This window comes from Hypanus sabinus, chromosome 17 (genome assembly GCF_030144855.1).
Source record: "Hypanus sabinus isolate sHypSab1 chromosome 17, sHypSab1.hap1, whole genome shotgun sequence".
NCBI classification, from domain to species: Eukaryota; Metazoa; Chordata; class Chondrichthyes; order Myliobatiformes; family Dasyatidae; genus Hypanus; species Hypanus sabinus.
In genome coordinates this window covers 18,637,502-18,658,760 of record NC_082722.1, presented here as the reverse complement: position 1 = coordinate 18,658,760, position 21,259 = coordinate 18,637,502, and the positions used below count along the sequence as shown (strand labels likewise).

The window sequence follows — 21,259 nt, the reverse complement described above, 5'->3', positions numbered from 1 at the left end:
AAAGCAGATTCCACATTGTTAAAGGTTGGTGATTTCTAGCACATTCTTACTTTACTGATCTTCTTCCACTGTCTTTGAGGGAAAATTTCAACAGTCCTATGCTAAAATGCACACTAAACCCAGGCAGGTGAATTCATACATTAACTTATGAAACAGTTTTCCTGAAAATTAATAGCATATCCACAAACATTCAAATTGAAGTACCTCTATAAATGTATATAACCATTCTATAGCCACCTCAAATCTACACTTACTGTCATGATTTGCCATACTGAAATCCCCTTCATACAAGCCATCACCAAAAGCCATGCCCCACACTGACAACAAATCATTGAGTGCTGGGATATTTGCTCCTCCAGTATCTGGCATCCACCACTGTCTAAAGGAAAAGAGACAAGCATACAATAAGTAATACCTTAGTTCAAGAGGGAAAACTACTTAAGTAACACATGGATTAGTCTACCAAATAAAATCTCAGTCACAAAATATTTTGCTGGAAATCTTGGACAATACACAAAATACCGGAGAAACTCAGCAAATCAGGCAGTATCTATGGAGGGGAATAAGTGGTTGAAGCTTCCCCAAAACCCTTCACTAAGGTTGGAAAGGAAGTAGAAGATAGAATAAGAAGGCTGGGGTGGAATGGAAGGAGAACAAATTCCAGTAATCTCTCCCATTTTCCTCCTCTTTCTCTATTTCCATTTTGCTTACCTTCTCACCCATTCTTTTCTCTTCACCTTCCCATCACCTCACTCTAGTTCTCCTCTTCCTTCCATTCTTTCAATGGACTATTTTCCTCTTCTTTAACCCTTCATCTTTTCCACCCATCAACTACCACCCCCAGCTTCTCACTTCATTCCCCCTGCCCCCTCATATGGTCTCACCTATCACCTGCTCTCAGCTAAGAAAGGATGTGCTGGCATTGGAGAGAATTCAGAAGAGTTCCATAAGAATAATCCTGGGAATGAAAGGCTTAATGGAAGAGGAGTGGTTGTTGACTCTCGACCTGTTTGAGGAATGAAGTGGGGGGATCTCATGGAAACTTATCAAATATTGAAAGGCCTAGATTGAGTAGATGTGGAGAGGATGCTTCCTATAGAACCAGAGAGCACAGCCTCAGAATCATGGATGTCCCTTTATAACAAAGATAAAAAGGAATTTCTTCAGCCAGAGTGTGGTGCATCTGTGGAATTCATTGACACAGAAAAGTTGTGGAAGCCAAGTCATTGGGTACATTTAAAGCAGAGGTTGATAGGTTCTTGATTAGTTAGGGTGCCAAAAGTTACAGGGAGAAGGTAAGAGAATGGAGTTGAGGGGGATAATAAATCAGCCATGATGGAATGGCAGAGAGACTCTATGGGCCAAATGGCCAAATTTTGCTCCCATGTCTTATGGTCTTATCTTCACACATCTTCTTTCAGATAAACTTTTAGGAATCTCATCCAAGGTTAACAAAAAAGATCTTTCAATATATCTTGTAATGCAGGGGTCAACCTTTTTTTGCACCATGGACCAGTTTAATATTGACGATACTCTTGCGGACCAGCTGGATGGGGGGGGGGGGGGTGGGTGTTAATATCCTCCAGAATATAGGTGATGTCAACTATAAGTCACTTATAAATGGCTAATACACTCAATTTTGTTTCTAAAAGGGTTTATCTACCCAATTTAATATTAAACACACAGCACATATTTTCCAGCATGAACACAGCAGCGTTAAGTCAATTATAACTCAATAGCATCATAACATTTTAAGTAACGTTTGGATATTAAACACACAGCGCATATTTTCCTCGTATGAACATATAAAATCATTGCAACACACCAGTGAGAGGACAAGGTAAGGGCCGGAGGTCCCCGTACCGGGGCCACAGCGGTCACAGTCCGGAGAAAGTGACCGACCGAGCGAGGAGTGCAACAAGGCACATGCCCACATCCTCTGTAGGTAGGGAGGATCTATCGGCCGACAAAAGTTTGGCTCAAGGGATGACTTTCAGTAGATCGCAACGAGGTAGCTGTTCTGCTACTTATGAAACCCTGAGCCCAAATTAGGTCGTGTGCGAATATTTTAGCACAGGTTCCCCATTAACATTCGGTGTGCTAAAAAGGTTTAGAGGAGGTGACCATCTATCTGCGCTCCAGGCTAGCAGCATCGGCACTTCTCTCCGGCCGCGCAAGGCAGCCAGTTACCCGAGGCCAACCCTGGCGCGAGGGTACCACTGTGTTTAGGCGACTCATGACTTTGCATGCGTAATGTTCTCATGCACGTTCAAGTTCAACAGTGGGCGCGTGACAGGGAATGAGGAAAGGTGCAACTGACTCGTATCGTTTCATATCGCCAAATCATATTGTTTCTTCGTGGCCCGGTAGCACATGATTTGCCTGGTGGTTGGGGACCCCTGTTGTAATGGGAATACTCACTGAACAACAACTTGAACGAAACAGTTTTTAAGTAATTTAAAAATACAACAAAGAAGTTGGAGCACTAGACATTATTTTATCTAAATGTATTAACTCACATATATTTAGTTAAAATAGTCTGTCATAGAAAGAATCTTACACCTCCAAAAGTAGCGTCTAAATGACAATGTTTTTACATTGTCAAATACATTATCTTTTTACCTTGTATTTTCATCATAGAATTTCACTTTTCTCATTACAGATGTGTTGTACCAATCACTAAAGACTATGACAGAAAGGCCATTATCAACATCCCGCCTCAGTTTAGTAATTTCCTCAGGAAAGTATTCCTCTTCACTGTCTACCATCAGCAGCGTACCTGCAAGAGAAACAACAAAACATTAAATCACAGATTACATCATATTTGAACAAAGCTACCCCAAAGAGTTCTAAAGCACAATTAATCACACTGCTGTCCTCAGTTACTGCAAGTACTACATTTGGGAGTGGATTGAACATAAAACTAGGCAAGTGTCAACAAGGAGCCTGGAAAAGAGTGCAATAATGGATATTAGGAACACAATAATGTATAACAAAGCAGCAAAAGCATCAAAGCTAAATCAAGGCAATATTATTTTTGAACTGACCCCAACATTTCAGCTCAATGTCTCCATTGATATAACCCACAGATACCCTAATTCAATTACAATCTATTTGCTTTAAAGTCCTGTTGTGGAAACAAATTGATATGAAAATGCATTATCAGTTGAGATAAGAAAGGAGAAATGGACAAGTACACAGAAAGGAAAGGGTCACCACATCTGCAGATAGAAGTACAATGAGAAAGAGCGAATGTTCAATCTTTAGTGAAAATTCAATGACATATTTTATTGAGAATGTTTTTCTCAATATTGTCTAGCTACTGAAGTTATATCAGATGTGACAACATTTACAAAGCATGGTAAAAGGTAGAGCATTCCTATTAATCTACATTGGCACGCACAGTGCCTATAAAAAGCATCCTTCCACCCCACAGAAGTTTTCATGTTTTATTGTTTAACAATGTTTAATCAGAGTGGATTTAATTTGGCTGTTTTTGACACTGATCAACAGAAAAGACTTTCATGCCAAAGTGAAAACAAATTTCTACAAATTGGTCTAAATTTATTACAATTATTAAACACAAAATAACTGAATGCATAAGTCTTCATCCCCTTCAAATCATTATTTAGTAGATGCACCTTTGGCAGCAATTACAGCCTTCAGTCTGTGCTGTAGTATTGATGTGACTCGGACACCGCTGCAGATTGAACAACAACGTTTATTCAACAGACTTCCATTTTTCTTACCTACGTCCTGATGTCATACGCACTCTGACCTATGAATACTCACACAATACATTACATTCCCCTTCTCAAGATTTTTTTTTACAACACTGTGAATTACTAAACCAGCCCCCAGGTCCAACGTATAATTCTCTGTAACTTCCACCACCTCCAATGGGATCCCACTACCAAACACATTTTTCCCTTCCCCCCCCCCCCCCCCCCCCACTTTCTGCTTTTTGCAGGGATCGCTCCCTACGCGACTCCCTTGTCCACCCCTTCCCACCGATCTCCCTCCTGGCACTTATCCTTGTAACCAGAACAAGTGTGACACCTGCCCTTACACTTCCTCCCTCACCACCATTCAGGGCCCCAGACAGTCCTTCCAGGTGAGGCGACACTTCACCTGTGAGTCGGCCGGTGTGGTATACTGCGTCCGGTGCTCCCGGTGTGGCCTTTTATATATTGGTGAGACCTGACACAGACTGGGAGACCGTTTCGCTGAACACCTACACTCGGTCCGCCAGAAAAAGCAGGATCTCCCAGTGACCACACATTTTAATTCCACGTCCCATTCCCATTCTGATATGTCTATGCATGGTCTCCTCTATTGTCAAAATGAATCCAAACTCAGGTTGGAGGAACAACACCTTATATACCGGTTGGGTAGCCTCCAAACCTGATCATCTCGTATGCCACATACAATCCTGTCACGTATTAAAGAATCATGCAGTTGTCCGAACTCACAGTCTTTTGCCTTGTTCTTCAAATTTGTTACATAGGCGTCTATGGTCTCTGTTGGTCCTTGAGCCCTCATAAAAAACGTGTCAGATGTACGGTAGTTTTTTTCTCAGTTTGCAGTAACCTTGAAACTTTTACTTCAACACTTGAATTTTATCTTGTTCATCATCTTGGAAGACAAACGTGTTGCAGACCTTTATTGCCTCTTCCCCTGCCACATCCAGAAACGCAGCACATTGCACTTTCTCCGTCTTTTCAGCTACGCCACTAGCGGTGCAAAACAGCTCAAACTTCTGGATCCATATTTTCTAGTTCTCAGCAAGATTACCTTGTAGGCTTAAACTTGACGGTGGCTGTAACTGTAGCATCTTTTACGTGTCTTCTCTTCCTTTTTTCTTTTTTTTTGTGATTTCTTCTTACACCATGTAGTATTGATGTGACTCGGACACCACTGTAGATTGAACAACCACGTTTATTCAACAGACTTCCATTTTTCTTACCCATGTCCTGACATCATATGCACACTGACCTACAAATACTCACACATTACACTACATGTGTGGTTACACCTCTATCAGCTTTGCACATCTGGACATTGCAATTTTTCCTCATTCCTCTTGACAAAACTGCTCAAGCTCTGTCAGATTGCATGTGGATTGTGAGTGAACAGCTATTTCAGCTTCAACCACAAATTCTCAATTGGACTGAGGTCTGGACTCTGACTTGGCCACTCCAGAATATTAACTTTTTTTTTAAGCCAGCCGTGAGCAGCTTTGGTTTTATGCTTGGGGTCATTGTCTTGCTGGAAAACAAATCTTCTCCAAGTCACAGTTCCTCTTGCAGACTGTGTCAGGTTTGCCTCCAGGATTTCTCTGTATTTTGCTGCATTAATTTTATCCTCTACAAGCCTTCCAGGGCCTGCTGCAGTGAAGCATCTCCACAGCATGATGCAGCCACCATCATGCTTCACAGAAGGGATGGTGTGTTTTTGATGATTTATGGTGCTTGGCTTATGCCAAAGATAGCATTTAATTTGATGGTCAGAAAGTTCACTTTTAGTTTCATCAGACTATAGAACCTTCTTCCAGCTGACTTCAGAGTCTCCCACATGCCTTCTGGCAAACTCTAGCTGAGATTTCCTGTGAATTGTTTTCCACCAGTGGCTCTCTCTTTGCCACTCTCCCATAAAGCTGCAACTGGTGATGCACCCAGGCAACAGTCTCAATCTCTCCCATTTCAGACACTGAAGCTTGTAACTAATCCAGAGTTGTCATGAGTCACTTGCTGGCCTCCCTCACTAGTCCCCTTCTTCCACAGTCAGTTTTTGTGGACACCTGCTTTAGGTAGATTTACAGCTGTGGCATAATCTTTCCATTTCTGATAATAGTTTAACTATACTCCGAGGGATTTTCAGTGACTTGGAGTTTTCTTGCATTCATCTCCTAACTTGTGTTTTTCAATAACCTTTTCATGGAGTCGTTTGGAGTATTTTTTTGCCTTCGTGGTGTAGTTTTTGCCAGGATGTTGACTCACCAGTAGTTGAACCTTCCAGATACAAGTGTATTTTTACCACAATCAATTGAAACACCTTGACTACACACAGATCTCCATTTAATTATGTGACTTCTAAAACCAAATGGCTGCACCAGTGATGAGTTGGTGTGTCATGCAATCAATTATTTTGTGTTTTATATTTGTAACTAATTTAGATCACTTTGTAGAGATGAATTCCACTGTGATTCAATGTTGTAAAGTGATGAAACATGAAAACTTCAGGGGGTGGGGGAGAATACTTTTTATAGGCACTGTATATTTCAACTTTGTCCAGCTTATTTGACTGACACTGACACATACACATAGACAAAACACTGAGTGGCTGGAGAAGAAAAAAAAAAGGAAATGGGCTTTCCCATTTTGTTGTATATAAGAAACAACCGCCAGATTCTTCACAAAATAACACTTTACCAATTCACAGCAACCTCCAGGTTATTTTTAAACCAAATAACATTGACAGCTGTTGAAAAAACCATAAATATTCTACATCCTTCAAAATTCTTTAACAAACCATAACTTCATCTGTATAAAACTCCTTCTCTCTTCTTTCCCAGCTATCAATGAAGGAAACAAACAGCTAAGTTTAACAGCAGTCTATTTACCCAATCACATCAGATATGCCTGCAATACCAACTGTTTTTTTAAGCATCTAACCACATATTTAAAGAACTTAAGTTGGCACTTCAACTATTCTTGCAACCAAAATTTAAAAACTGATAGATCAAGAAATTGACTATTCCCACGTGAATATTCCACAGTGAAAGTCCCAATCAAAACAAAATCTTAATTGAAAATTTAGGTCCTCATGATCTGAAGATTTAATACGAACGTAAAAATCAAATGTTTTTTGAGAACAAACCTTCTACATATTCCCAATTAACTGTCTGCTTACATAGGTGAAACATACCATACTGACTGGCATCAAAGCAGGTAATGGGAGCTCCGAGCACCTCCACAAAGTATCCCATGCTGCGCAAATGTTGGTACATATCTCTAAAGTTGGTGTGTATATGGTCACCATTCCTGACAAAAAGAATTTAAAATGCACATTAGAAGTCTCCCTCAATCCTGAAATAAACATTTAGAGTAAATTTTAATTCACAGAGCAGAGCATGATGATGACTGTGTGGGGTTACAATGTACAGCAACAAACAAATAGAATATAAATTTATAAACTAGGTTTATGTATTCTGAGAAGACTTTTGACAATATAGTTCTTCATTCATTGTCAGGATGTGGCATCACTGACAAGGGCAACATTTATTGCATTTATTTATTTATTTAGGGTTGACAAAGGAAGTCAGAGATTGTATAGCATTAAAGAAAAAGAAGTATGACAGGGCTAAGATGAGTGGGAATACAGATGATTGGGAAAGTTTTAAGGAACAGCAGATCTTAACTAAAAAAGCAATACGGAGAGAAAAAAATCAGGTATGAGCTCAGTCTAGCCAGGAATATAAAAGGGGATAGCAAAAGCTTTTTTTAGCTATGTTAAGAGAAAGAAGATAGTTAAGAACAATGTTGGCCCCTTGAAGAATGAATTGGGAGAAATTGTTATGGGAAACAGGGAAATGGCAACAGAATTTAATGCGTACTTTAGATCTGTCTTCACCAGGGAGGACACAAGCAATCTCCCAGATGTATGGATGGGTCAGGGTCATAAGATATCACAGGAATTGAGACAGATTGACATTAGGAAAGAAACTGTGATGAGTAGACTGGTAGGACTGAAGGCTAATAAATCCCCGGGTCCAGATGGTCTGCATCCGAGGGTTCTAAAAGAGGTGGCTTAGGAAATTGCGGATGCATTGGTAATCATTGTCCAAAGTTCCTTAGATTCAGGATCAGTTCCTGAAGATTGGATAGTGGCTAATGTTATCCCACTTTTCAAAAAGGGAGGGAAGGAGAAAATGGAGAACTATCGCCCTGTTAGCCTAACGTCAGTCGTGGGGAAGATGCTTGAGTCCATTATTAAGGACGAAATAGTGGCACATCTTGATGGCAGAAATAGGATTAGGCCGAGCCAGCATGGATTTACCAAGGGCAAATCATGCTTGACTAATCTGTTGGAGTTTTTTGAGGGTGTAACAAGGATGTTAGACGAGGGTAAGCCAGTGGATGTTGTGTACCTAGATTTTCAGAAGGCATTCGATAAGGTGCCACATAGGAGATTGGTGAGTAAAATCAGAGCTCATGGCATTGGGGGCAGGGTTTCAACATGGATAGAAAACTGGTTGGCAGCTAGAAAGCAAAGGGTAGCAGTGAATGGGTGTTTCTCGGACTGGCTGGAGGTGACTAGTGGGGTACCACAGGGCTCTGTATTGGGACCACAGCTCTTTATGATTTATGTCAACGATTTAAATGAGGGCATTGAAAACTATATCAGCAAGTTTGCTGACGATACTAAACTGGGTGGCAGTGTGACATGCGAAGAGGACGTTAGGAGAATACAGGGAGACTTGGATAGGCTGGGTGAGCGGGCAGATACTTGGCAGATGTCATTCAATGTGAATAAATGTGAAGTTATCCACTTTGGAAGCAGGAACAAGAGGGCAGAGTATTGTCTGAACGGTGTAGAGTTAGGTAAGGGAGAAATGCAAAGAGACCTAGGAGTCCTAGTTCACCAGTCAATGAAGGTGAATGAGCAAGTGCAACAGGCAGTGAAGAGGGCAAATGGAATGTTGGCCTTTGTTACAAGGGGAATTGAGTACAAGAGCAAGGATGTCCTTTTGCATTTGTACAGGGCTCTGGTGAGATCACACCTGGAATATTGTGTACTGTTTTGGTCTCCAGGTTTAAGGAAGGACATTCTGGCAATTGAGGAAGTGCAGCATAGATTCACTAGGTTGATTCCTGGGATGGCAGGGCTGTCTTATGCAGAGAGATTGGAGAGAGTGGGCTTGTACACGCTGGAATTGAGGAGATTGAGAGGGGATCTGATTGAAACGTTTAAGATAATTAAAGGATTTGATAGGATTGAGGCGGGAAATATGTTCCAGATGTTGGGAGAGTCCAGTACCAGAGGGCATGGATTGAGAATAAGAGGTCAGTTATTTAAAACAGAGTTGAGGAAGAGCTTCTTCTCCCAGAGAGTTGTGGAGGTGTGGAATGCACTGCCTCGGAAGACGGTGGAGGCCAATTCTCTGGATGCTTTCAAGAAGGAGCTAGATAGATATCTGATGGATAGGGGAATCAAGGGATATGGGGACAAGGCAGGGACTGGGTATTGATAGTGAATGATCAGCCATGATCTCAGAATGGCGGTGCAGACTCGAGGGGCCGAATGGTCTACTTCTGCACCTATAGTCTATTGTCTATCCCTACTGCCCAAAATTTGGTGAGCTCCCTTCACAATTACCACAGTCCTTTTAACACTTTTGAATTGGAAGTCCCAGGACTTAACACACACAAGAATGGACATTCTGTAAGCAGTGGTCTTTCCATGAGAAAAATCCAAGTAACTGCATCCTATAGTGTATCGTACCGCACAATACGAAATGGAGGAGGGAATGAATGCTTTGAGAGATGAGAGTGGGCTGTCTTGTCCAAAATATCACTGAGCTTCTTGAATCCGTGAAGTAATCCATGAAGATCACAATCTGAGACTCAGCAGGTGTCACAAGAGAATTCATTCACAACAGGATATTCAGTTTCGGATTTGTTTTTGCATTCAAGAATCAGGCTTGAACTTAAGATGACCTGTTCATGTCATTGAGATGTTTTCGTCTACTTCAGCCTAATAGGGAAAAATCCATTTCTCATTTCTCCAACAATAATATTTTAAAATTTTGCAAACCTAGTACTAACAATTTCTACATGGCCAACTTAGTTCTTCTCAGCTTCTCACTGTGGCATAGTGGTGGAAGGGTTTAAAAAAAGGAAAGTTCAACAGGTGCACAATGCAGAAACTTACCAATCTAGTGGGTCATTTTTCATGCGGAGGTTATCCCTTGGGAAGTAACCGGGTGGGTAACGCAGATTATGGTACTGATCCCACAAAACACGCTTACTGCGAGGTGGTGTTGGAATGATTTTCACCTTAACTGGCAGCTTCACAGTTGAAGTCACTTCATTGCCATTATTAGACTATTGAGAAAAGTGAAGAAATTATAGGACTGATGAGCATCAGAGGGACTCTTAATGCAGACTGTCATAACACTGGTTGCTTTTTATTCAGGATAATCTGTGAACCAAATAAAAATACAAATGCAATTTGGCTCCAATTACCCTGCAACCAAAATATTTGGATTTCATATATGACAAAGGAGCAAAATCACATTCTAATTATAAACCATTTGTCAGTAACCATCTCGAATGCAGGCACGATAGCCATTTTAATTATCTACAAGGCACTAGCTTCAAACAAAGCCAGCCATGGTGGTACCCCAGAGGTTTCAGCCATCCATTAAAATGCCACATTGTAGGAATTCCTAGTGAACAAAGCCTGGATTTCTGATAATGGTTTTGGCATGATCCAAAAGAAAAGGTTTTCTGAAGTTTGCAAATTTCTTTGATGTGGAAGAATCCTTGAATCCAAGAATGGAATCCTTGGTGCATCCAATAGGACTAGAAAAAGAATGCATATCTTGTCCTGCAAAGTTTTTTTTCCTAATAAAGTTTAGCGTTTTGGAAAACGAATAGTCCTGCTTGAAGTTTCTTATGAAAGATATCATAGGTAACAATATACACTTTCTAAACTCTATGTTCAAAATAAAAGAGCAAACAGGTCAAATTCTAGGTAACTGAAGTTGTACCACATTTAGACAACATGAACTCAGATTCATATTTATCATATGCACATCAAACCATACAGCGAAATGTGTTGTTAGTATTAACAACCAACATCCTAAAGATGAGCTGGGGCAGCTCCGCCAAGTGTCATCACACATTCTGGCGTTGACCTGGTGGGGTGTGGGCACCAGCCCTCATCCTCGCTGGTCTGTCAGCTCAACATCTGACCTCATATGTCCTTTGTCACGTGTCCACATCGCTTGGATTTAAATGTGGAACGGAGGCCTGGACTCGGCCTGACCTCTAATTTCCTCATATCCCTCCCTGTTTAGCCGCAGTTTGGTACCACCTTGACCGGAAATCAAAGGATACGTTGATAGTGCTTCCTTCTTCTATGACTCTGTATTGTTGCCCACAAACTTGTATTTTATGCACAAATTGGGCAAAGCAGAAATGGTATTACGTGCCCATTTTAAAGTACTTGCACAATTTCCTGAAGGAATCAAACCCAAATGGAAAGAGGACCAGACAATTTTTGTCAGGCTTTCATTTGCCAACGAGATAATATTAATATGCAGAGCTTACTTTAATTACTTAACAATAAAAATTAGAGCAAATGATGACGACTTACTACTATGGAAGCATTTCAATGATCTCTTGCAATAAAATGAGAACATAACACTGAAAATTATAAACTGCATATGAATAAAAATGACCTCAGCCACAGTATCATGTGATGTATTGCCTCTAGAATTTTTATATACGAAAAACAAATTGACACCACAGCCCTCTGTAAAGATCAGGCATTATGTAAATTGCTAACTCCACATCAGATCTCTTGGTCGATTGTTTTGACTTTGTCATTGATCACGGGGACTCAGGATCCATTGCAGCCATGGGTTTGATCACAGAAAAAGAAAAATTTAAACAAATAACCATCTAGCTTGTCCCAGTGGGGAAAAGCAACTCTCTAGCCTAATTCCATTTACCAGCACTGAATCTACATTTTTCAATTCATAGCTCTCCCAGTACATATCCAATTACTGCTTAAAACAGATACAAAAAGGTGCTGGTGAATCATGGTGATGCTCTGCGTGCTATATACACTACTTCTAAATGTACCTCTTTTGAATAACTCTCACTGCAATCTCAGCATGTATCTCCCCTTTCAGAGTCTTCACCAACCAGAAACCCTGCATGAACCATAAGATCCGTAATCTGCTGAAGGCCACATCAGAGGCATTTAAATTTGGTAACCAAGAAAGTTACAAGAGGTCCAGGTATGATCTCCAGAACGTCATCTCAAGGGCAAAATTGCTCAACTGTTGTGGCAGGGCTTAAATGCTAACACCTCTTATAAAGTTAAATCAAGTAATATAGGTGACAACAAGACTTCGCTCCTAGATGAGGTCAATGCCTTCGAAGTTGGCTTTGTCAAAACATGGAGGTACCATCACGAATTCCCACAGCACTCGATAATCCTATGATTTCAGCTTCTGAGGCCGAAATATGAGCAACCTTCAGGAGTGTGAGCCCATGAAAAGCATCTAGCCTAGACAGGGTTCAAGTACTTCAGACCCATGCTGACCAACTGGCTTGAATGCTCACTGAGATCTTTAGTATCTCGCTTTGGCAGTCTGAGGTACCAACCTGTTTCAAGCAGACTTCACTTATACTGGTGCCCAATAGCTATCATCCAGTAACACTTACATCCACAGTGATGAAGTGTTTTGAGAGGTTGGTAATGAAATACATCAACTCATGCCTGAGGCGCAACTTGGATCTGCTCCAATTTTTCTACTGGAGTAAAAGGTCTGCAGCAGATGCTATCCCACTGGCTCTTCGCTCAACCCCAAAACATCTGGACAGCAAAGGTGCATACATCAGGATGCTCTTTATCAACTACAGCTCAGCATTCAGTACCATGATCAATAAACTTCAAGATCTTGGCCTCAATACCTCTTCGTGCAATTGCATCCTCGATTTCCTCACTTTTCGTCTCCAGTCAGTTTGGATTAGCAATACCTCCCTCCACAATCTCCATCGGCTCAGTGCACCACAAGTCTGTGTGATTAGCCCCCTGCTCTACTCACTTTACATTCATGACTGTGTGACTAAGCACAGATCCAAGGCCATACTGAAGTCTGCTGATGACACCACTGTCGGAGGCTGAATCAAAGGTGGTGATACATCAGTAAATTGGAGGGAGATTGAAAATCTGTCTGAATGGAGCCACAACAACAACCTCTTACTCAATGTCAGCAAGATCAAGGAGCTAATTATTGACTTCAGGAGGAGGAAACCAGAGGTCCATGAGCGAGACCTCATCGGAGAGTCAGAGGTGGAGAGCTCAGCACTTTAAGTTCCTCTATGTTATTATTTCAGAGGATCTGTCCTTGGCCCAGCACGCGTCCAAAGACAAAGAAAGCACATCAGCACTTGTGGAGATTCTGTATATCTAAAACCTTGACAGGCTTCTATAGATGTGTGGCAGAGAATACATTGACTGCCTGCATTACAGCCTAGTATGGAAACACAATGTCCTTGACATAAAGTAGTGGACATGGCCCAGTCCATCATGGGTAAAGCCATCCCCACCATTCAGCACATCTACATGAAACGCTGCTGCAGGAAAGCAGCATCCATCATCAGGGACCCCCCATCACCATCCACGTCATGCTCTCTTCTTGTTGCTGCCATCAGGGAGGTGGTACAGGAGCCCCAGGACTCACACTATCAGGTTCAGGAACAGTTATTATCCCTCAAACATCAGGCTCTTGGACCAAAGGGGATAACTTTACTCAACTTCACTTGCCCCATCACTGAAATGCTCCCACAACTTATGAACTCACTTTCAAGGACTCTTCATCCTTAGATAAATATCTTCCTGATATTTATTGCTCATCTATTTATTATTATTCTTTCTATTTTATTTTCAGTTTGTCGTCTTCTGCACACTGGTTGAACGCCCAGATTAGTGTAGTTTTCACTGATTTTGTTATGGTTATTATTCTACTATGGATTTCTTGAGTATGCCCAAAAGAAAATGAATCTTGGGTTTGTATATTGTGACATAAATGTACTTTTCAAAGTAAATTTATTAGCACTTTGAAATGTGATCGGTGTTTCCTCTATCAACCTGTAAGTGAGAAGTTCCAGACACCAATCACTCTCAGGATAACAAAAAGTTTCTCAACTACTTTCTGATCCTTGGTTATCAGTTTATATTTATGCATTCTGATTACTGGCCCTGTTACTACAGAAAATGGGTCTCCTTCCAATTATTTTTACAGACTTAATTTTACAGACTTCAATAAGCTTCTTCTAGGCTACTTCAGTTCCAAAGAAAATTCTAACTTAACTAATTTTTCCCTTGTAGTTACAATTTTATAGTCCCAGCAATTTATGTACATTTCTGTAACCTCTCATACATACACTTCTTTCATGTTATGCAACCAGTGCTGCACAGCACATTCAAATTGTGATCCAACTACAATACGTACATTTCTAGTGTTAGCTTCCTGTTCTTATAAGTTCTGCATCAGTTCATGAAGGACAGCATCCTTGTACCTTTAAGCTTACTTTATTGCCCCATTTATAACTCACTTTATTCACGCATAGTTTTCTAGTTACATCAGTCAATCAACTTGGCAAACACCCAATTCACAAATACTTAACACCTCCCAGCTCTGTACCTCCTACCTGTTTTGTATCAGCAGATGTTAGAACAGTATAAGCTCTTAAAACTGATTCACTTTCCACAAGAACTCAAAAGTGCAACATCTTCAAACTGTGGAGATCAGGTTTTTCAGGCTCTTTCATTTAAAAATAAGGGGACTAAACCACATTAAAGCACAGAAGTCATAACATTTTTTTTGGCAACTTCAGATTTGATGCTAACATTGGTCATAGCACAGAGATGCCTGAAGTAATGTACATAAAGTATGGTAACTAAGCAGCAGAGGAGATAGCTATTGACAGTACAGGCAGTCCCCGAGTTACGAACATCTGACTTACGGACAATTCATAATTACGAACAGCCTGCCATAAAGCCTATGATATTGAAAATCCAAGTTAAATACAATGGTTTGTAGTAATGAACACATGCACAATGTTGTGACGCTCATGAAAACATTGTGCAGCTTCAGCGGTCCATCATCTCATGGAAAGCTGTCCCGCCATTTTAAGTCAAATCACGTTGCCGTTGACACTGTGCTGAGTGTGCGACTTTGTATTTGGCTTAAATTTTTCTCTTAATTACTCTTGTAAGCATGTCTTCAAAGCGTAAATCTGATGCAAGTGCTGGTGATACATCAAAGAAAAGGAAAACAATCGTGATTGAAAATGAAGTGGAAATAATAAAACGATCTGAAAGAGGTGAGATGCCATCGGTCATTGGAAAAGCGTCAGACTACAGTCGGTCAATGATCGAAACAATTTTAAAGGATAAAGTGAGAATAATGGAGCATGTGAAAGGCCTTACCCCGATGAAAGCTACAATTATTATTAAGCAACGTAGTGGTTTGATTATTGAAATGGAAAGGCTATTGATAATTTGGTTAGACGATCAAAATCAGCGTAATATTCCTATTAGCCTTACTTTACTGCAAGAAAAGGCTCGAAGCCTTTCCAATGATTTAAAAGCTCCATGTACAGTAAGTGAAGGTGCTTGTGATGAAGAATTTGTTGCAAGTAGGGGTTGGTTCAATTGTTTCAAACTAAGGGCAAATTTGCATACTACTAAAGTGCAAGGTGAAGCAGCGAGTGTGGATTTAAGTGCTGTGAGTGATTTTCCTGAAATGTTTTAAAAAATTATTGAGGAGGGAAGTTATTTGCCAGACGAAATATTTAATGTAGACGAGACTGGCTTATTTTGGAAAAAAATGCCTGAAAGGACCTACATTTTGAGAGGAAAAAAGTGCACCAGGGCATAAGGCATCAAAGGATAAGCTAACGTTGTTGCTTGGGGGTAAAGCATCCAGGGATTTCAAGCTCAAGCCTTTGCTTGTGTATCACTCCCTAAATCCGAGGGCACTTCACCATATCATTAAGGCATCTCTTCCCATTATTTGGAAGGCAAATTCAAAGGTTTGGGTTACAATTGCCATCTTTGAAGATTGGTTCTTGAACCATTTTGTTCCTGCTGTTGAACATTATTGCTTGGCCAAGAAAATTCCTTTCAAGATTCTCCTTGTGCTTGACAACGCACCTGGACATCCAAGCACTTTAGATGACCTTCACCCCAATGTAAAAGTCATGTTTTTACCCCCCAACACTACATCGCTACTTCAGCCAATGGATCAGGCTGTCATAGCCTCCTTTAAGGCCTATCATTTACGGCGGACCTTCTCACAAGCAGTCAGGGCTACCCAAGATGATGTGATGAGCTTAAGGGATTTCTGGAGGGATTATAATATCTATGATGCCATCAAAAATATTGCTGATTCTTGGGATGAAGTGAAGCAGTCAAATATGAAAGGAGTGTGGTTTAAATTGTGCCCCCAGTTTGCACATGCTTCTCAGGGATTTACAGCTGACATCACCGAAGCCAGGGAAGCTGTGGTTGACATTGGGAATGAACTGCAATTAGACATCAGTGAAGATGATGTTGTAGAGTTGCTCAATTCCCATGCCGAAGAACTGACCAATGAAGTCCTTATGGAACTAGAGCAGCAGATGATAGCATTTGAGAAAAAAAAGACTGTGACCTAGGAACTCCGGAACTGAAAAAGTTTATGACAAAAAAGTTACCTGAAGCCTTTTGTCTCATTGAAGCAGGGATGGCTAAGTTAGAGGAGGAAGATCCTAATACATCAAAGTTTACCGGGCAGTTAACCGAGAACCTCAGCTGCTATTTATGATGAAAAAAAGGAAAGCTCTGTACAAGCCTCCCTTGGTGCCTACTTCAAGAAATTGACTCCAGAAGTATACCAACCATCTCCAGCAGCAGAATCAAAGCCTGACTCTCCAGCACCAGGTCCATCATAATGTTACCTCACAAATGCCCCTACCGGTATGCAAGACATCAATGCAACCATATGTAGTTACTTTTATTATTATGGTATTATGTACAGTACTGTATTATTATTTTTAAAATGTTTAAGTGTACGTTTTTTGGTCAGCACCTTATCACACTTATCCCTATTTAACCTGTCGCAGTGCGGTGGATTTTAGGACCCGGGGCAGCTCATGTCGCGTTGCCTACAGTGTACAGTACAGTACGTACTGTATCTGTTCCATTGACAGAAAACGATCATGGTTGAAAATACTGTAAGGTGGAAATAATAAAGTGATTGGAAAGAGGTGAGACGCAGTCGGTCACTGATTGGAACAATTTTAAAGGATAAAGTGAGAATAATGGAGTATGTGAAAGGCCCCGCCCCAATGAAAGCTACAATTATTAATAAGCAACAGTGGTTTAATTATTAAAATACACACTATACGTTATGTGTTTTATATGCATAGAAAGATAAAATATATACTAAGACAAATGTTTGACTAACTGATGCTAAATAATACCGGATGTACCTATTCCGACTTACGTACAAATACGATTTACAGACGGACTTAGGAACGGAACTCAATCGTAACCCAGGGACTGCCTGTAGTCTTAAAATATTCCCTTCATATTACAGAACTTACTCAGACTGTACCTGTCAGTTTTGACAGTAAAAATACACAACATTAGATTCCTAAAATTAAACTCCACTATTTTCACCAAAAAAATACAGATGCACTTACATCATTTTCAGCTGGTGAGGCAACTGTTACCATCACGTGACCCTGAGCAATGCCTTCCCATGATGCAGCTTTCTTTGCGACAGATATAGATATAGCTAGGAATCCAGACCAAGGCCAGAGGACTTGAGAATAGGAAAAAGCAACTTCTATATGATCTCCATTCTGGGGCAGATATGGCTGCCATATGGGCTAGAAAAGAAAAGTACATTTAAAGCTCTTTATATGATGCAGCTGATCAAATTGGATAATATTGGCTGCTACAATGGGAAGCATGGCAGAAAGACAAGACCCATTATCCACTCAGTCCTACTCACTGAATAAAGTTGTGAACAGCCTCATCTTTGGCACTCGCTTATTGAGCCCCAATTGCTCTTTTTACTTGTAATTGCTCATTACCATTTAAGACTAAATGTAACAGGAATAGAGAGCTTTGATCTCATTTGTTGATTGTTGGGTTGCTCAACAGTCTATTAAGATGCTTCTTGGCACACACAGCCCTCTATCACAATTTCGCCAAGTCAATAGCTAATTTTTTTTTAAGGTATGCTTGGTACTGCTCCCATGTCCTTTCTTGTTTCACAATGAATCAGGTCTTGATTGTAACAATGAATACTCATATCAGTGTCAATGAAACAAAGCCTTTTATTTGGTGTCTTACTTTGCAAGACAATCAGTCCTTTGAAGGAATTTAGGTACACAAATTATATATTGCTCAAACAAGCGTAGGAATAATATCCATATTATTGCCAAGTATTAGATTCCCAATTCATTATGCACACCATTTTAAAAAATGTAATCAAATCTAACAAAAGTACTTCAATAAGAGAAAATAAAAGAAAATTGCACATGGAAAATTATGCCTCACACACCAAGGTGCTGCTTACTGACTTCAGCTTGGTGTTTAATACAATCATCCCATAGAAGCTGGTAGGTAGCAATATCACCAACTCCATCACGCTGAGCAGCGGCACCCCTAAGGGCTGTGTACTCAGTCCACTGTTGAAGGATGACTGTACTGCCAGATGCAGCTCAAACTGAGTTAGTTCACTGATGACGCAACAGTGGTTGGCCTCGTCAACAACAATGATGAGATGGTGTACAGAGAGTAAGTACAGTGGCTTGTAAAATTGTGCAAGCACAACAATTTAAGTCTCAATGTGGACAAAACCAAAAAGATGATTGTGAACTTTAGGAAGGTGTAGGCTGACCACTCCTTACTGTATATGAAAGGCTCCTATGTGGAGAGTGTTGGGAGCACCAAGTTTCTGGGAGTGTACATAACAGATGATCTCACCTAGTCCCTCAATACTACCTCTAGTCAAGAGAAAGCATCAGTGTTTCCTATAGAGATATTTTCCTCCATTTCCTACAGAGACTGAGGTGAGCAAGGCTCTCCCTCCCATTGTTCTAAGCAATTTCTAACAGGAGCACTACTGTACAGGAGTGTCCTAACCAGCTGCATCACCATCTGGTACAGGAATTACAGGGCATCTGATCACAAGACTCTACAAAGGATTGCAAGGACTGCTGGCACAATTACTGGGATCGCTCTTTCACCCAGCTAGGATATTTATCATAGTGCCCTTAGCATTGATCAAGGATCCCTCCCATAATCTCTTTGGCCCCTACCATCAGGCAGGAGGTGCCACAGCATTAGGACAAAGACTGTGAAGATAGAAACAGCTTCTTCCACCACCCCCCTCAGCATAAGACTACTGAACTCCCTGTTACCACCTGGGTCTCATCACTATTAAGCACCATAAACGTTATACTGTTTACTTTTCGATTTGAACTAGTGATACACCTTATGCTAAATGTTCATATTATGGAAATATGTTTTACTATTTGTTAACTTATTTATGTTAATATTACTTTATGTGTTGTGTGTGAGCTATAGCATTCGAGCACCAAAAAATAAAATAAGGATGCACCTCGGTCCTGACGAACATTGTTTTATTTGCTGTATACACATATGGTGTTGAATGACAATAAACTTGAATTTAAACTATATTACAAATTTCATAATTTCAATCATGCTTACCTTGTCAATAATCCGACCAGTGACCCCCATACCATTTAAGATGGTTACATTGATGACAGTTGGCATCCCTCCACAATAGATTGGCTGGGAACAGTAGGGCCACATGTAAGGGCATTCAGTCAGATCAACGTAGCTTGGACTTAAGCTGTAAGAAAAGAGTTGACTATTAACACACTAAAATGTACGTTTAATTTCATTAAACCACAGCACAGCTGGATGCAATGAAGTTTGGTCTACAAAAAAAGTAGTAATTCAATTTTCAGTCTATTGATAAGCAAATATCTGGACCCTATATAACTGTTGGATTCTTTAGCATCAAGGATGCAAATATTTCAAAGGAGACTACTAACTGCTTAGAGATTTAAAAAAGAATGATAATAAAGATTATTTTCATTCTTTCAACAGCATAATAAATAACAACGTTTGCCATCTGTAAAGCACTCAATGCAAGAGTCCAAGCCAAACAGGTAGTAGAATTTACTTCTGATAAAGTAGCAAGTCATTCAACTACAGTGGAGCGAGAAAGTTTGTGAACCCTGTAGAATCTTCTCTATTTTTGCATAAATATGACTGAAAAATGGGATCAGATCTCCATGCAAGTGCTAGATAAAGAGAACTCAATAAAATAAATAACAAAAACCAATTATTTATTGAGGAAAACGTTCCAATGTTACATGTATTTGTTAGAAAAAGTATGTGAACCTATGGGGCAATGCCTTCTAAAAATGCTATTTGGAGTCGGGTGTTTCAATCAATGAGATGAGATTGAAGGTGTGGGTTGTAGAGATGCCCTGCCCTATAAAAAAGACAAAGTCAGGTTACTGATTGAGCCTGCTGTTCTCAAGAAATGTCTGTTAACACACACCATGCCTCAATCAAAACAACTTTCAAGGGATCTTAGAAGAAGAATTGTACAGATGCACGAAACTGGAAAAGAGTACAACAGCATTTCTAAAGACCTGAGTGTTCGTCAGTCCATGGTAAAAGAAATTGTTTACAAATGGACGAAACTCAGCCCTAACTATTACTAATCTCCCTGGAGTTGGCACCTTGCAAAGATCACACCAAGAGCACAATGTGGAATGCCGAACATGATGAAAAAGAACCAAGGGGAACAGCAAAAGACCTGCAGAAATCTCTAAAACCTGCTAAAGTCTCTGTTCAAGTGTCCACTGTAAGAAAAATACCGAACAAGAATGCAAGGACATCATGGCGGAAACCACTGCTCTGCTAAAAACAAAATTGCTGCACGTCTCAAATTTGCAAAAGACCACTTGGATGTTCTACAATGTTTCTAGGTCAATGCTTCGTGGACAAATGAGACAAAAGTTAGAACTTTCTGACAGAAATGCGCATTGCTATATTTGGAAGAAAAAGGGCACTGCATATCAACACCAAAACCACAACCCAACTGTGAAGCACGGTGGAAGGAGCATCATGGTTTGGGGCTGCTTTGCTGCCTTAGGGCCTAGACAGCTTTCAATCGTTGAGGGAACAAGGGGATCACACCAGTTACTGAAAGGAAATCTTCACATACTTTTTCCAACAAATACATGTAAAATAGGATCACATTTCTCAATAAATAAATGAGCAAGTATAATGTTTTTTGTTAAACAGGGTTCACTTTATCTAGTTTTAGAACGTGAAGTTCTGATCACACTTTAGATCATACTTGTGCAGAAATAGAGAAAATTCTATAGGGTTCACAAACTTTCTAGCCACTGTA

General features: G+C 40.3%; 1 protein-coding gene across 5 annotated transcripts in view; it reads right to left on the bottom strand.

Moving 5' to 3' along the window:
* Positions 1-21,259, bottom strand: part of mbtps1 (membrane-bound transcription factor peptidase, site 1) — a 113,054-nt gene that overhangs the window by 14,043 nt on the left and 77,752 nt on the right. For all 5 annotated transcript variants that reach the window (XM_059992628.1, XM_059992627.1, XM_059992630.1 and 2 more), the window contains exons 12-17: positions 19,534-19,678; positions 17,493-17,681; positions 9,934-10,106; positions 6,928-7,043; positions 2,623-2,779; positions 255-379 (exon numbers count right to left, since the gene is read on the bottom strand). In XM_059992628.1, the coding sequence (XP_059848611.1) occupies positions 255-379; positions 2,623-2,779; positions 6,928-7,043; positions 9,934-10,106; positions 17,493-17,681; positions 19,534-19,678 (905 nt within the window). The remainder of the gene's footprint in view (positions 1-254; positions 380-2,622; positions 2,780-6,927; positions 7,044-9,933; positions 10,107-17,492; positions 17,682-19,533; positions 19,679-21,259) is intronic.